The 15,765-nt window shown below is 44.1% G+C and overlaps 1 protein-coding gene across 2 annotated transcripts in view; it reads left to right on the top strand.

Annotated features, from left to right (window-relative positions):
* The window catches only part of NR5A1 (nuclear receptor subfamily 5 group A member 1), a 249,978-nt gene that overhangs the window by 128,718 nt on the left and 105,495 nt on the right, over nt 1-15,765 (top strand). For both annotated transcript variants that reach the window (XM_063936867.1, XM_063936866.1), the window contains exon 6: nt 9,601-9,748. In XM_063936867.1, coding sequence (XP_063792937.1) covers nt 9,601-9,748 — 148 coding nt within the window. The remainder of the gene's footprint in view (nt 1-9,600; nt 9,749-15,765) is intronic.

Below are 15,765 nucleotides of genomic sequence, written 5' to 3'. Positions count from 1 at the left end.
GCTTGCGTGCTGCTGGAAATTGTAGTCAAGGGTTGTGGCTGGATGGACGGCATCCTGTACCCACCAGTTACACTAACTTACCCTTCTGATGTCACCGAGGGATGATCGTCCTTGTGGCATCCATGGTGCTGTGCCCGCAATGTGGTCCACCGTCCTCACTGGTTCTTATGGTGACGCGTGTGTTGTTGGTGTCTTGCGTCTGGTAGCGTCTCTCTGCACATGTTATATCTGCCCCGCTTGCAGTGCAAATGATGTTGCCCATTAGCTAACAAATTTGCTGCTGCGATCAGATCTGAATTAGGCCCAATGTTAACGGGCGGAACTATCCCCTGTGGTATTGTGTGTTGGATTGAGATAAAAAAGATGGCTGTGAGTCCTGAATGTGACATCCAGAAGTGTTGAACTGCTGTTAACATCTGCATGCTGTATCTCCCTTGCAGATGGGGAGGAGTCTTTTTTAAGACTATTTGAACAATAAGCATCTTGCCTTCAAGACAACTGCCGTTCATCTTGCGACCAACAGGAATGCACCAAGCTACGGTCACGTCTGAATTACCCCCTTGCCAAGGGGGTAATTCAGACCTGACCGTAGCAGCAATTTTTCTAGCAGTTGGGCAAAACCATGTGCACTGCAGGACACCAGATATAACATTTGCAGAGAGAGTTATGTTTGGGTGGGTTATTTTGTTTCTGTGTGGAGTAAATACTGGCTGCTTTATTTTTACACTGCAATTTAGATTTCAGTTTGAAAACACCTCACCCAAATCTAACAACTCTCTCTGCACATGTTATATCTGCCCACCCTGCAGTGCACATGGTTTTGCACATCTGCTAACAAATTTGCTGCTACGATCAACTCTGAATTAGGCCCCAAATGCAGTCCCATTCTCCGGCTGTTCTGGATTTGAGCATCTCCAAGCTCCACCCTCTGCCAGCTAACATGCAGTGCCTGGTTAATGGTCAGTGACCAGTGGGGGTCAACCGATGCCAGTCAGGAGGTGTGGCAGCAGAGTTTCCACACATACACAACAGCAAGTGGTTTCAGGGCCAGTAGTAGGACGTGGTGGTGGCAGCATAAAACCTGCCCACTACGCTGTGGATGGAGTCAGTAACAGGCTGTTAATGACAGTAAGAGCGATTCACCTATTGGCCCAGGTCCTGTGGGACCCAATACAAATCTCTGATTGCTTGGAGCGAGCAGCGAGGCACTTCAGGTCACAGGATCCCTTTGGATGGGGTGGTCTTCAGTATGCCGACTGTCGGGATCCCGGCGCACAGTATACCGGCACCGGAATCCCGACACTTTTTCTCCCTCGTGGGGGTCCACGACCCCCTGGAGGGAGAATAAAATACCGTGCCCGCAGCGTGGCGAGCGCAGCATGCCCGCAAGGGGCTCATTTGCGCTCGCCATGCTGTCGGTGTGCCGGTGGTCGGGCTCCCGGCGCCGGTATGCTGGTCGCCGGGAGCCCGGCCGCCGGCATACCGTACTACACCCCTTTGGGTGACTGGACACTAAGTAACCCTCAGGTTACTCAGGATGGCTGGTGAAATCACCCTGCCAGGGCCAGTACAGCTGCATCCGAGGACACAGTCACTGGTTTTGGCCTGCTCAGGAAACAGGACTGATACACCCCATTTTCTGGAAAGTTACCCATTGACGCCCTCAAACACCAGCAGCATGTCAATCTCCCTGCGGCTTTTGGGCCACTGCAAGCGACATCTCAGCCCCAGATCTGTGCAAGCATATATCTGCAAACAACTGCGAACAAATTACCAAAACGTTCAGCCCTGACTCAGCCCCAATGAACAGTTTAACACATGCAGGGAAGAACAAGCATGTCACTTAGAGCTCTATTTTCTATATGGCACCTCAGTCCTAAATCCTGTGAAAATGGGAGTTTTGCAGCACTTTGTGACCAGGCTTCTGCCTGTTTATCAATGTCTCCTTCCTGGTGATTACTAGTGGGAGCTTTGAGACAGATTCGATCCCTCACCATGCTAAGCATGGGAAAACCTATACCCGATGATCACCAGGAAGGAGTTTTTATTAGGCCCTAAATCCTACAAAATTTCAATTTTTAGAGAAAAAAGATGCGTAAATGACATGCTAGTGCTTCGTTGTAGATGAACATTTATTAACATTTTTATGTTTAGTAGCTGTAGATAAATTTATAAACCAGGAATTGAATAGACTGGAAACTTAGTCTCCTTATTCCTTATTACAGTGTTTGCCAAATGCTTCAAGATGCACTAACAGTCCAGGTTTTAAAGGCATCCCTACTTAAGCATAGGTGATTTAGGGGAACATGTACTAAGTAGTGATAAAAGTGGAGAAGTGAGCCAGTGGAGAAGTTGCCCATGGCAACTAACCAGCTTTGACGTAACATTTATAATTTGCATACTATAAAATTATACAGAGCAGCTGATTGGTTGCCATGGGCAGCTTCTCCACTGGCTCACTTCTCCACTTTCATCACTGCTTAGTACATGTCCCCCTTAATTAGAACCATATTTTGATTTAACCATCTGTACTCTTTACACCCCCCAAAAAAAAAATAATGTACCTGGGCCCAGCCAAGTATTTCTGATCACATCGCTGATTTGTGGAAGCCCCCATGCCACCACAGCCAGACTGCGAAGGCAGGCGCAGGGCGGCCATTTCCCGACTCGCAGCAGGCGAATGTGGCGTCACGTGGCCGCCCCAAACTTGCCCCCATTTTCATTGCCATGGCTGTCCAACACCGAGTCGATGCCCCCACAGTGCGGCGTCACTGCTCCGTTCCGCCCTGCGAACGCCTCTATCTCTCAATCAGACAAAAGGTCCACAGAACTGAGATGCGATCACATATCCCCGGCCTCGCATGCACAGTGCAGGTCCTGCGCGCACACACTACAGCAGTCCCGGGGAGAAAGCAAATGCATTTCAGATGCGTCCCAAGCTGAATCGGTCCCAAAATTAATTATTACTTTGTATAAAGGGGACCCATATTAATTATTTACTTTTAAAAAGGGGACAATATTAACTATGTATTTCTTAATATATGGGACTCGTTATTGTGCGATATAACACATGGGATCAGTTTCCGATTCCATGTGTTATCGCTGCTCCAAGGGCTGTTTATCGCGGATTGTGCTCCAGGTCAGGGACGGACTGGGGCTCCGAATTGGCCCTGGTATGTGTGACGGGCTAAAGGCGCACGTGCACATCACAGTAGAGATGGCTACTGACTCACTGTCTCAACACAGTGACTGGAATCATCAGGAAGTATGAATGATTCGAGTCACTCACTGTTTAATGAGTCGAGACAGCTGCAGCAGCAGCCTCTCTCAGCCAGAGAGAGGAAACTCAGTGTGTCCTTCAGTCAGTGTGTTCTGCTGTGTGTCTTTAGCTGTGATTGGCCAGAGGCTATACCAGGTGACACCCAGTGGGAGGGGGGAGGGAGCAGTCACGACTCACCAGTCAGTGAGTGCTGTGCTGCTGTGCCTGAGTCATGTCATGAATCATGATTCATCCTGAGTCTGCCAGTGAGTTGAGACAGTTGTACACTGTGTAGACTCCGTGACTCAGTGGATGGATCTGATTCATGCAGCATAAGCCTGCAGGAGGTGGAGCCCCTGTGGTACAGGGCTCTCAGCTCAGTGCTCACTGATCCTGCTCAATGTGATTGTGGGTGGCAAACTCCCTGGAGGCTAGATAGTGGATAATATAATAAATCCAAGCCCACCTAAAATCATCCAATTAGCAAAGTATGCAAAATAAAAAAAACATTTTTTATTTGGTATAGTTACAGACTGAATGATGTGTTTCATGGCTGTTAAGCTTTCTCTCCTCAGCCAGAAGTAATGTGCATATTCTTTAACTAGTATGCAATAAGTGGTTATTAATTATATATCAACATAACACTGAATCTATGTTAATATAGTATTAACAATCAGGGCATAAGCAGCTGCCTCCCCCAGATACACTGCACAATCACTGCAGCTGAATAACTCCCTCCATGAGTCCAGCACTGATCTGCCAGCACTGGCAACTCACTGATTCATGTGCAGTCTCTGCAACACATTCCAGTACAAATGAGTCATGACTCATGTGCCGAGACACTGACTCGAGACACTTCACTGAACTGAGTCATGTGTTTCAACTCAGTTCAGTGAATCACTTTGCCCATGACTACATCACAGGGCAGCGGGGGGACACAAGGACACAGCGCACGGGGGCGTGCCGCGAGTCAGGAGGGTGTGGACTCGCAGCACGCACCCATTACCATGGTAACGGACGTCCCGGGGCCAGGCCCGGCGACAGGGGGGGTCAAAGGGGACAAACGTCCCGGGCCCCGTGGGTCGGAGGGGCCCTGAAAATCAGGGACACAGCTGCAGCAGCACCTACTAATATTTTTTATGTGCCCGCTCCGCCCGCGAACAGCCTTTAAAACTAATGTAACGAACGGCCGGGCAAACCCCCCTGCCTCCCCCTTTCACTTGGTACGGTCCCGATTGTGCTGGCATTACCATGCCATAGAACTGACTCCGCGGCCGTACTACATCCACCAACGCTGCCGAAGAGCTGCTCCGAGCCAAGCAGGTATGACCAGCTTCCTACAGGACACAGACTCGGTTTGTGCAGCTCCACCGCTGTCCCTACAGACAGGCTGATAGGCTGTGGTAAGTCCTGTCAGGATCCTGGCACCCTCACTGTGCCAGCCTGCAATCACTAAAACTGTGTGTATATGTATGTACGTACGTGTTTATATTATATATATATATATATATATATATATATATATATATATACAGTGTATATGTGTGTGTGTATATATATATATATATATATATATAAACATATATAAAAGTATATATACTGTATATATTGTGTGTGTGTGTGTGTGTGTGTGTGTGTGTGTATATATATATATATATATATATACACACAATATAATATACATGAGGTGGATATGTGTGACCGGCGGTCGGTCACAATACTGACGCTGTGATCCTGGCTGTGAGATGCCAGGCGGGGGGGGGGGATGCGAGCACAGCGAAGCCCCTGGCAGGATTGCTGTGCTCGGCGCGCAGTGGGCTCGGTAGCTTACTGCACTCGCCACAGATTCTATTCCCACTCTATGGGTGTCATGAGTAGGAATAGTCCCTGTTGGTCAGCATGCCAACTGGCGGGATTTTGAGCGGGTGGGATGTAGTGGTCGGTATTGTTACCGGTGGTCTCCTGACCGCCGGTTACATAACTACATCCGATATGCATATATATGTTTGTGTTTTTTTAATGTATACGGACTAGATATATGTGTGTGTATATATGTGTGTGTGTGTATCCAAAACACTGCTGCCAGCCCCATATTGGTGTTTGCATAACGGGAACGTGCATACGCATGTGACCCATTATGCGCGACCTGTGCTCTGCAATGTGGCAACAGTGTAAAAGGACACATCTATATATGTATGTACGTTTGTGTGTGCACATATTAATAAACATACGGGATCGGTCTGTTATACTGCCGCCCAGGATGATGAATATCCGTATACCGACATCTGCATCCCAAGTGTTGGAATGCGGGCAGGTGGGGGGCGAGCGCAGTGAAGCTCCTTGCAGGCTCGCTGCGTCCACCAGGCTGCTGGCTCGATGGCAAGCTATGCTCGCCACAGGTTCTATGCTCCTTCCATAGGTGTCATGAACACCCATAGAGTGGGAAAAACATACCTCGCCAGTATACCGGCGGTGGTTTGGTAACCCAGACAGGATCCCAGCGTCTGTATTGTGACAGCCGGGATCCCGACGAGCGGTATGCTGACCACATACCATAAATAATTAGAGGGAGGGCCCCCAGAGATATCAGTGTACCGGGCCCAGATATTTCTGTTGCCGGCCCTGCCCGGGGCGCACGCAGACAGGATGCTCAGGGGCATGCCGCGAGTCAGGGGGTGTCCATTAGCTAATTGGATACCAGCCTTACCCTATTTATCATCTTTTACTATGTATATTTGAAAATATTTAATTTTTTTTATTTTGAAAACATTTTTATATGTTAACACTAATTTACAACATGTCGCTCAGTGAATTTTGGTAAACAATGACTACAGATAAAAGGGTGTATTAATTCCCGATGTGAAACATTAATATGCAGTTCATACACATACCACATAAAATGCCGCCTACACTTTGCTGAATGTGAATCGGAATTCTAAGTGACATTTAGCCTTTTTGTGCATCAGATGTTGTTCCTTCAATATTACCTTTAACTCTTCCCCCCCCCATGCATTAGTAGAACACTTATAAAACGAATGCACTGATGGTTGTGTAGCTGTGAGGTAGGCCTTGCTGCTTGTAAATGCTTTGCCATTGGGTCATACATGGATTTCAATACACACATAATAAACAATTGTATAATTCACATAAACTAGTAAACATAACACAGTTAATTATGCAAGTTTATTTATACCCCTTGACAAAATATAAGGCTAGAATATGTTATAAAGAATGTGGTGAAAAGTGCTCCAAATGATAGAGCCGTTTAAATGGAATGATTGCCGCTGTGGGAATGATGAAGAGGATTTAAACATACATATCTGCACATTACTGTTAGATTTCTTTTTAAATAGCATTATTTGTTCTATCATGTGGCTAAAGAGAGGATCCATCCTGGGGGGTCAATGGATATTGATCTGATCAGTGCCCAACATAAAATGATACCCCCAGCAGGAGTCTCATGATTGGCTCTGGATATGGCTGCAACAGAGAGATCCTTTTTGTCATCTCCTGATAGCAGTGGCTTCACGGTCCATGCAATGATAGAGGGGGCTCCAAGGTGTTCTTTTGGGATATTATAATAGAGAAACAAGTTCAACGCATTTCTCTCTAAGCAAAGAGCTTTATCAAAAGCTTTTTGATAAATCTCTTTGCTTGGAGCGAAACGCTTTGACCTTGTTCTGTGTTATAATATCCCAATATGAACATTTTGGAGCCCCCTCTATCATTGTATGGACCCCGAGGCCACTGCTAATCTGGAGACGGCAACTAGATATCTCTGCTGCAGCTATATCCAGAACCACATGTGAGACTCCTTTAGGGTAGGGATGGCCATTGGGGGCTGTTCATCGATAGTTACCATTAATGACACCATCGGTGCCACCTGGCTCTCTCCCATCGATGGCAAAAGTATTCGACATTGGCCATAAACCATCAATGATTAGGAATCATCGATGGTCAATGGCCATCCCTATTGCAGGCTATATCAGTTTATGTTGGACACAGATCAGCTCAACATCCATTGACTCCCCAGGACAGATCCTTTCTTCATCCACATGATCGGCTTCACATAGCAGGTGCCTTGCCTGAAAGCATGTGGCCCTGCCATGGCCGGGATGTAATGACGTCTAAGTCCAGCGGCTGTGTGGGAACGCCGGCTAATCTCTGACTTTTTTTAAAGAGGCAATCATGTACAAGGTTAAATCATGCCTAGTACATGATTGCCCCTTTAAAAAAAGTCAAAGTTTGACCAGCATCCCATATGGCTGACGAACTTGGACTTCATTACATCCCGCCCATATTTAGGCTTCTGTGTTTGAGGCCGTTCTAATTATGAGGTATTCGTTATCAGACATCCAATATAATGTGTTTGTTATGGTTTGTGTGCTGGGTGGACTCTTTTTATAATATTGTGCAGCAGGGTGCTCCAAACTTTTGAGATAATTTAAACTACTAACTCTAATGCTGGATAATTAGAAGGAGATATCAGAGCTCTTTAAGCTTGCATAAATGGACTATTAATTAAAGGACTGTGATATTTACTACCAAACAATATACTGTATATTCGCTGTTACTGTCCCATATTGGTATACTTTTATTAGCTTATTATTTATTGTACACATTGTGTACAATAAATAATAAGCTAATAAAAGTATACCAATATGGGGCAGTAACAGCGAATATACATTGTGATATTATTGGTATTGTATTATGCACTAAAAAAAATCTAAAGGAAAAAGCTTTTTATTTGGTTATTAGTGGATGTATATTTAATTATAAGTTACAGAGCTTAATGCACTAGTTGCTCGAAATCAGAAAAATCTTCCTTCTGTGTGTTGTCTTTGGATTGGTCAGCAGAGCAACTGACCTACTCTAGTTTAGTGTATAACTAGTGTTAATTACATTCCAGGTTTTCTGATTTGACTTAAATAAATGTATGGATTGTTGAATACTAGCGCCAGGTTTGAGCTAATCAGAGGTCACACTCTGTTTCTATGTAAATGGCTCTTGGCCTTGTAACATTCAAGAATTTATTTTTTGTTATCGCCTTTGTTTGTCACATCTTCCACATAATCCCTTTCCTCTACAAGACCCTCTTGTCAATCTTTGCCATGTGGGATAAACCTCTCATAGTACAGAAACTGGGGCATGTCCTTTCAGCAAAGACATAAGTGTCTTTGGGGGCAGGGATCATGGTTAGGTACACAGTATGCAATATATTGTTTATACAGCTAACAAACGATATATTGTCCTGGCCATTGCACTGTGATTCCACCCAATATATCTGAGAATGGTGTTCACAGACTTATCACGGCTGTGCTGCATGCCAGATTTTGATAACATCATCCAGTGTTTACAGGGCTACCGACCGACCCATATGCTGGCCGCAATAATGACAATAACATCACTACTGGTTCCTATGGCCAGGTTTCTCACATGGCGGGAGATAAATGTGTATGCACATATTGGTTGAGCAGAAAATTTACCAAATCCTTGGATCGGTTGACCTGTTGGGCGGCCAGCTGATCCTTCAGGTGTGTGCCCAGCATTACAGTCAAACACAAACAAGCAGACGATGAGTATCTGACTGGGCAGGATGACATAATCCATCCATTATAAAATAAAAGAGCTGAGTATGGGAAGTGTTATGAAGATTAAAAAAGAGGTGGTTGTCCAAAAGTACTCTGTAACGCTGTTATTATGGCTGAACGCTTCTGAAATAATGTAAAGTGTACTGTACTTAATCTTACATTACATACAATCATGGTTTGTTATTAAGATTGACCCCCTAAGTAAGTATTAAGTTGCCCTCCGAAAGCTGGAAGCCATGACCACAAAAGGTCAGAAGAGACTCGGGCACTGGAAAGCTATGTCCATGTCACCCCAGTAAGTAGGATTGGTGATAGTGAGTACAGATGAATGAAACAATTGCGAAGGTTTTGTAATTATTTGAGTTCTGATCATTTCCAGAGGCTCTATTCCATAGAATAAGAAGTAAGCTCACTCATAAGGATTAGTGCATATGAGAAGTTTTAAATCATCTTAAAAAAAACAAAACAGTAATTTAGCTACTTTTTGTGTACAAACAAAAACTATGATAGAACTATTGGCCCCAAACCACTAATAGTTCAGCAAACTTTAAAGTATAAATTCCTGAAGGGACACAATGGTTTCGGATCTCTACAATGGATGATGAGACTTTTATTTAGAATGTTTAGAAGGTGTGAGACTTGCCTCTTTATAAGCTCTCTTAGCTGCAATCATGAAAATGTAATTACCGACAATATGTTCCCTCGCTCTGATGTGATACTCAGTATAAAGTTGATTCATATGTTTTTCAGATTGAAATGTCATCCATCTCAGCCCAGGCGGGATCCACGCTGAACAACTTGGTTCTCAGAGCACAAGATCTGGTTATTCTCCTCCATTCACTTCAGGTGGACAGACAGGAGTTCGTGTGTCTCAAATTTCTTATTCTCTTCAGCCTTGGTGAGTAAAGTACAGTACTTTATTGCTAGGGAAGGGGGTCTGCAAACTAGAAAGAAGAGACAAGATACCAGTTTGGGTGTATGAACTTCTTTTCATAAAGGGCCTGTTCAGAAGAGTTTTTATCACCGATTTTACTTAGAATGCACCAGCAGCAAATTGTTCTGAAAATACTGTAAGTATAAGCAGTGCCATAACAGGGTAGCAGTGCACCCTGTGCCGGCCCCTTTCCCTAAAACGTGACCACCTTATGACTAGGAACAGGCCTCCAGATCTGGGAGTTAGAGAATTGCCCAGAGCACTCTACGGACACTTTGGGCAGCTCCACAGGCTGCAGGATGGTCTGGGAAGCAGGTGCCGTGGGGCAGGTGTTGACAGAGTCCCCGAGGGCCTAGTACCCTGTGCGACTGCACCACTTTCACACCCCTAGTGCCTGCACACCTCTAATGTTCACATAGGTAGCAGAATATAGCTTAAGGTGCATACACACGGAGAGATATTGACTATCTCCGATTTTGACTTTTCTTTTTCCCCTTAACTCCCCGGAGCCCTAATCCACCGATATTGACTATCTTTACTTGAGATTTTGACTAAGTGGCAATTTTGACTATACTATGTACTAGATAGTACACAATATAGTCAAGATTGACTTGCCTGCACAGTCTATCTTTTCTTGCTATACCGACCCCACAGGAGAGCGCATTGGTATCTCAAGCTGTGTATACACTGTGCAATTTGCACTAACTTTCCTTACGATTTTGACTATATAGTCAAAATCGTATGGTTACATCGCACCGTGTGTATGTACCTTTAAATTCAACAATGCATGCCAGAAAATTGTCCATGCCTGTTTTGCTCTGATCCTTTCAATACAATACTGCATGTTAGAGTAGCAGAGTCGTGTGGGCATCAATATCAATCACACTTGCCCACTGTCCTGGAACTTACGATAGACTCCTGAATTTGGGGAGAGTCTCTCCGCTCACTGAAAAATTGGCAACTCTCCCACAACTTGCTGGTCACCACCAATGTTTTGGTGAAGTGAGCAGGGCAAAGGACATGATGACGCAGTTTGCAGTGAATTGCATTATTGCAGCTCTACCCATGCACGATCCTTACTGTAGGAGCACCTGAGCAACGCTTGTACTGGTAATTAGTCTCCTACTAAAACTGGATAACTGCTTTGATTGATATAAAATATATAGTATGCTGAGCAAATGGATCCTTTTCAGCCAGCACACCAGACTTGATAATGGAGATAAGTTATTAACTTTTATTTGCAAGAATAAGGAATCAATGCACATTTATTGTTGCTTCTTCTGCTGTAGACTAATTGTATGGAGCATATTATACCTTTTTATGATAACAGACATCAATTCAGGGGGTTATTCAGGTTGGATTGCAGAATCTGCTAAACAGCAGAATCTGCAATCCTTTTTTTCACATGCTGGGGGCCACCAATCACTGTCCAGGGGCTGCAACCGCAATTTAATTGCGGTCGCAGCAACTGTGGATGACTCTCTGCCTCCACAGCCTCGGTGCAAAGGCAGGTGGCCCGCCGCCATTTTTTCCATAGGAGCGGCTACGCCGCTGACCTGCCCCATTTTCTCTGCACCGCCCCCCGCAACGGTCTGTTGCAACCTCTGCCAGCCCCGCGAATGCCTCTACCTGTCAATCAGGTAGAGGTGCCACAGCCAATGCAATGCTATCGCATTGGCCGGGCCATGCATGCGCAGGATGTGACATGCGCGTGCTCAGTGATGCCGCCCACAGGGATATTGAGTTGCATCGCTTAGCAATGCTACCTGAATAACCCACTCAGTCATCAATTAAATTTGTAAAAGTTTCTTCATTATTTGTTCTGCTGCGCCAAGAATTTAAAGGTATAAAGCCGCCTACACACCGTGTGATGCAGGCTAATGGCCCTGCCTGCACTGTGTTTTCTACCGACATATATACATGTTGCACCGTATGTAGGCCCCTTTAGCGCTAAGTGCCATCAGTAGATATATTGTTGTATTGCATACTCTCTTTAAGCTATTTATGAGCTTCCATGGGCTCTAGTAGGTTACTGCTGCTGTAATTACTAGTGTTTATATATTTTATCAGGGTTAATTTATTTTGTTTCATCAGCATCTGATTTTTGGTGGGTTGTGTTTTTATCCCATGTTTCTGTCAAAGTTTTGATAAGAAGAACCACACATCATGCAGTATAAATAAATATTAGAGCAAGAAAAAGATTTTGAGAATTGCACTCTAACTTTGAGTTGGCTAACCCTTTTGCCTTACAGAATTGTCAGAAAGATAGATACAATTTGTAGTAAATACTAATGATGTTAATATACCTTTGTCTTCTTTTTTTTTTTTAAAGCATATTGTAAATAAAATTGTGTCTGGCACTTATAGAACGTGCACAGGATAGAGAATGCAGATGGTGTTGCTCTTGGCATAGGTGGAATCAGGTTAGGAACATTTTAAGTGCTGCTCCTGGCGTTGAGGCACTTAGTTGAAAATATGCAAGGTTGTGGAGGAGAATTTTGATGAACGGAGGCGCTACTTTAAACTCTGCATAGTACGGAAACCAACAGATGTTACAAAAAAACAGTTTTTTGGAATATGCCCTCTATTATGCATGTAGATTATATTAAAAAACAAATCTATTCAAAAACATCTGTATTAGGCTCCTGTACATCACAAAATGTTTTTGCAGTGGGAAAGCTAGTGCATTCGCCTTGCCCCAGGAGATCTTTTGGACTCAGTGACGTGTGGTGAGGTGAGGCAGAGCCTTTCCTGTCTTTCTCCAGTGTACACAAGAGTTTTGACTATACAGGTTAAGTATCCCTTATCCAAAATGCTTGGGACCAGAAGTATATTGGATATCGGATTTTTACGTATTTTGGAATAATTGCATACCATAGTGAGATATCATGCTGATGGGACCTAAGTCTAAGCACAGAATGCATTTATGTTTCATATACACCTTATACACACAGCCTGATGGTCATTTAATACAATATTTTTAATAACTTTATGTATTAAACTAAGTTTGTGTACATTGAGCCATCAGAAAACAAGGTTTCACTATCTCACTCTCACTCAAAAAATTCTGTATTTCGGAATATTTGGATATGGGACACTCAACCTGTATAAAGTATCTGAAAAAGATAACGAATTTATTATAAATATCTTCTTTGTATTATTCTAATCATTTTTATAGTCAAAACTCTGGAATAAAAAGTCTATCCTGGAAGGATGTGATAGCATGGCAATTGACAGGCGACGGGTGTCCAGGGGCATCGACGTGGCACTGGGGCAGTGGTAGGGGAGAATCGGGAAACAGAGGCGGACATTTTGGGGGCCGGCCGATGATGTCGCCTGCGTTTCCTGCAATGGGAAACACGGCGGAGGGACCACTACCTATGCAGCCAACTTCTATTCAATGCGATCGCAATTTATTTGCAATCACATCGCGGGGGGGCCTTGCTGTGTGCTGGACATAGTGATGGGTAGTTCATGACTGATTAGTTCAAAATGAACTAATCTTCAAAGTGAATTAGTTTGTTCAGTTCACAGCTCTGGCAAAGATTAGTCATCAAGAAGTAAAGCAGGTGGGAGGAGTTAGACACAGACAGAATAGAGCCAGCAGCAGCATTAGGCTACTCACTGTCTCACTCACTGGATTTTACTTCCCGAATCTGATGCTGTAAAATTAAAGTTAAAAGTACAACATACCCCAGCAATACAGATCTAATAAAAAAAAATCCTCTGCACTGCCTAGCCAAAGTTTATGTGTGTCTGTGAGTGACAATGTGTGGTCATGCTGCTTACCTTTCTGTGATATAATCACTGTCCTATTAGTCCAGATGTCCAAACACTTGCTGCTGCTTCTGGTACTGGGTCCTAAGCATACTGCTATGCTAAATCTTCTACTGGGTGTCACTGTTATTCAACACTCTCATGTAATACTCATGAGTCAGTACATCTCTGCTGCCACAGGTGGCACTGCTGTGCTCAGACATGGAGTGGACTCTGTGGAGCTGATTGAGCTACATTGTCCTTACTACTCATAAGTCATTCTCCTTGCAAGTAGTTCAGCAGTTTACTGATTCATACAGATCACTAATCAGCTCTCTGACTCAATGAGTCATACAGCCATAAGGAGTCAGTACAGTGCCTCTAAGCTACCATTTGTGGCACTGCTGTGCTCAGGCATATGCATTGTATGGAGCTGATCCTGAGCTACATTGTTATGATGACTCATGAATCATTCTCCTTGCAAGTAGTTCAGCAGTTCACTGATTCATACAGATCACTGATCAGTGATCAGCTCTCTGACTCATACAGTCATAATGAATCAGTACAGTGCCTCTAAGCTACCATTTGTGGCACTGCTATGCTCAGGCATATGTTATGGAGCTGATCCTGAACTGCATATAGCCATGATTAATTCTCTTAGCATATTAGGTCACAAGGTACACTCCCAATCAGCCAAAGACACAGTTCTGAGTGCTGCATGCTATCCTGTAGGGTCTGATTACTCTACACAGGACATAGGGGGATATGTATGAACCTTCAAGTGACCTAAAGTAGTGCTTCTGTCACTTTATATACTGTTGAAGATAAATGACAGAAGCTGATTGTTTACTTTGCAACATCTCCACTTTATCTCTCTCTCTAAGGTCTGTTACATTGGGGCAAAAGGACATTTTTTTTTCTTTAATTACTGTATTTTAAAAGCAGAAAAAGTGACCTATTACATTACTATGAATTTGTGTCTTTCACTTGCATATTATGAAGTACAAATTAGTACCAACAATGGTATAAATATTGCAGAGATAAACATGTCACTATAAGGTTGCTATATAAGTTATTGCTTTTCTTAAATATAAAAAATCTGACATATTAAGCATATCTCATCATTTGAACAAGACTATTGGGGATATTCAATTTGGCCCGAAGCTGGCGGGTGATAAGTATCGGCGCTGGGGGCTAATTAATTAGCCCAGATAAGACGGCGCATGCCGCGGCTTATTAGGGGTTTGGCTTCACCTGCCTCCGGCAGGCGAAGCAAAATGCCCGATAACAGCCCTGTTTTCATCAGAAAATGCGGCTATTTCACCCGAAAACACACAGGTTTCACTGAACCTGTGTGTTTTCGGGTGTAAGAGAACTTGTTACCGGCCGAGCTAATTCAATAGCCCCACCGCAGCACCCGAAGAAACATCGGGGTTTTTTACTCTCGATGTCTCTTTGGTCCAAATTGAATATCCTAGTTTAACTCCTACAATGAGCTATTATTAGAAATATATACTCTGTGTGTAATAGTCACTAGTTCTAATTAGTGATGAGCGGGTTCGGTTTCTCGGAAACCGAACCCCCCCGAACTTCACGCTTTTTACACGGGTCCGAGGCAGACTCGGATCTTCCCGCCTTGCTCGGCTAACCCGAGCGCGCCCGAACGTCATCATCCCGCTGTCGGATTCTCGCGAGGCTCGTATTCTATCGCGAGACTCGGATTCTATATAAGGAGCCGCGCGTCGCCGCCATTTTCACACGTGCATTGAGATTGATAGTGAGAGGACGTGGCTGGCGTCCTCTCCGTTTAGAGTAGACTAGAGAGTAGTAGAGAGTAGAGACACTTGATTTACTAATTTTGGGGAGCATATTAGGACGGAGTACTACTTGCTGATAGTGTGACCAGTGACCACCAGTTTAATTAATCCGTTCTCTGCCTGAAAAAAAACGATACACAGTGTGACACAGTCACATACCATATCTGTGCTCAGCCTCAGTGTGCCCTCAGTGTGCTGCATCATCTATGTAATACTGTATATCTGACTGTGCTGAGTGCTCACTGCTCACACAGCTTAATTGTGGGGGAGACTGGGGAGCAGTTATAGCAGGAGTACATATTTTAACAGTGCACACTTTTGCTGCCAGAGTGCCACTGCCAGTGTGACTGACCAGTGACCACTGACCACCAGTATATTGTGATTGTCTGCCTGAAAAAGTTAAACACT

Source organism: Pseudophryne corroboree, chromosome 8 (assembly GCF_028390025.1).
Source record: "Pseudophryne corroboree isolate aPseCor3 chromosome 8, aPseCor3.hap2, whole genome shotgun sequence".
In the NCBI taxonomy this organism is placed as follows: domain Eukaryota; kingdom Metazoa; phylum Chordata; class Amphibia; order Anura; family Myobatrachidae; genus Pseudophryne; species Pseudophryne corroboree.
This window is presented reverse-complemented; position numbering and strand designations above follow the sequence as displayed.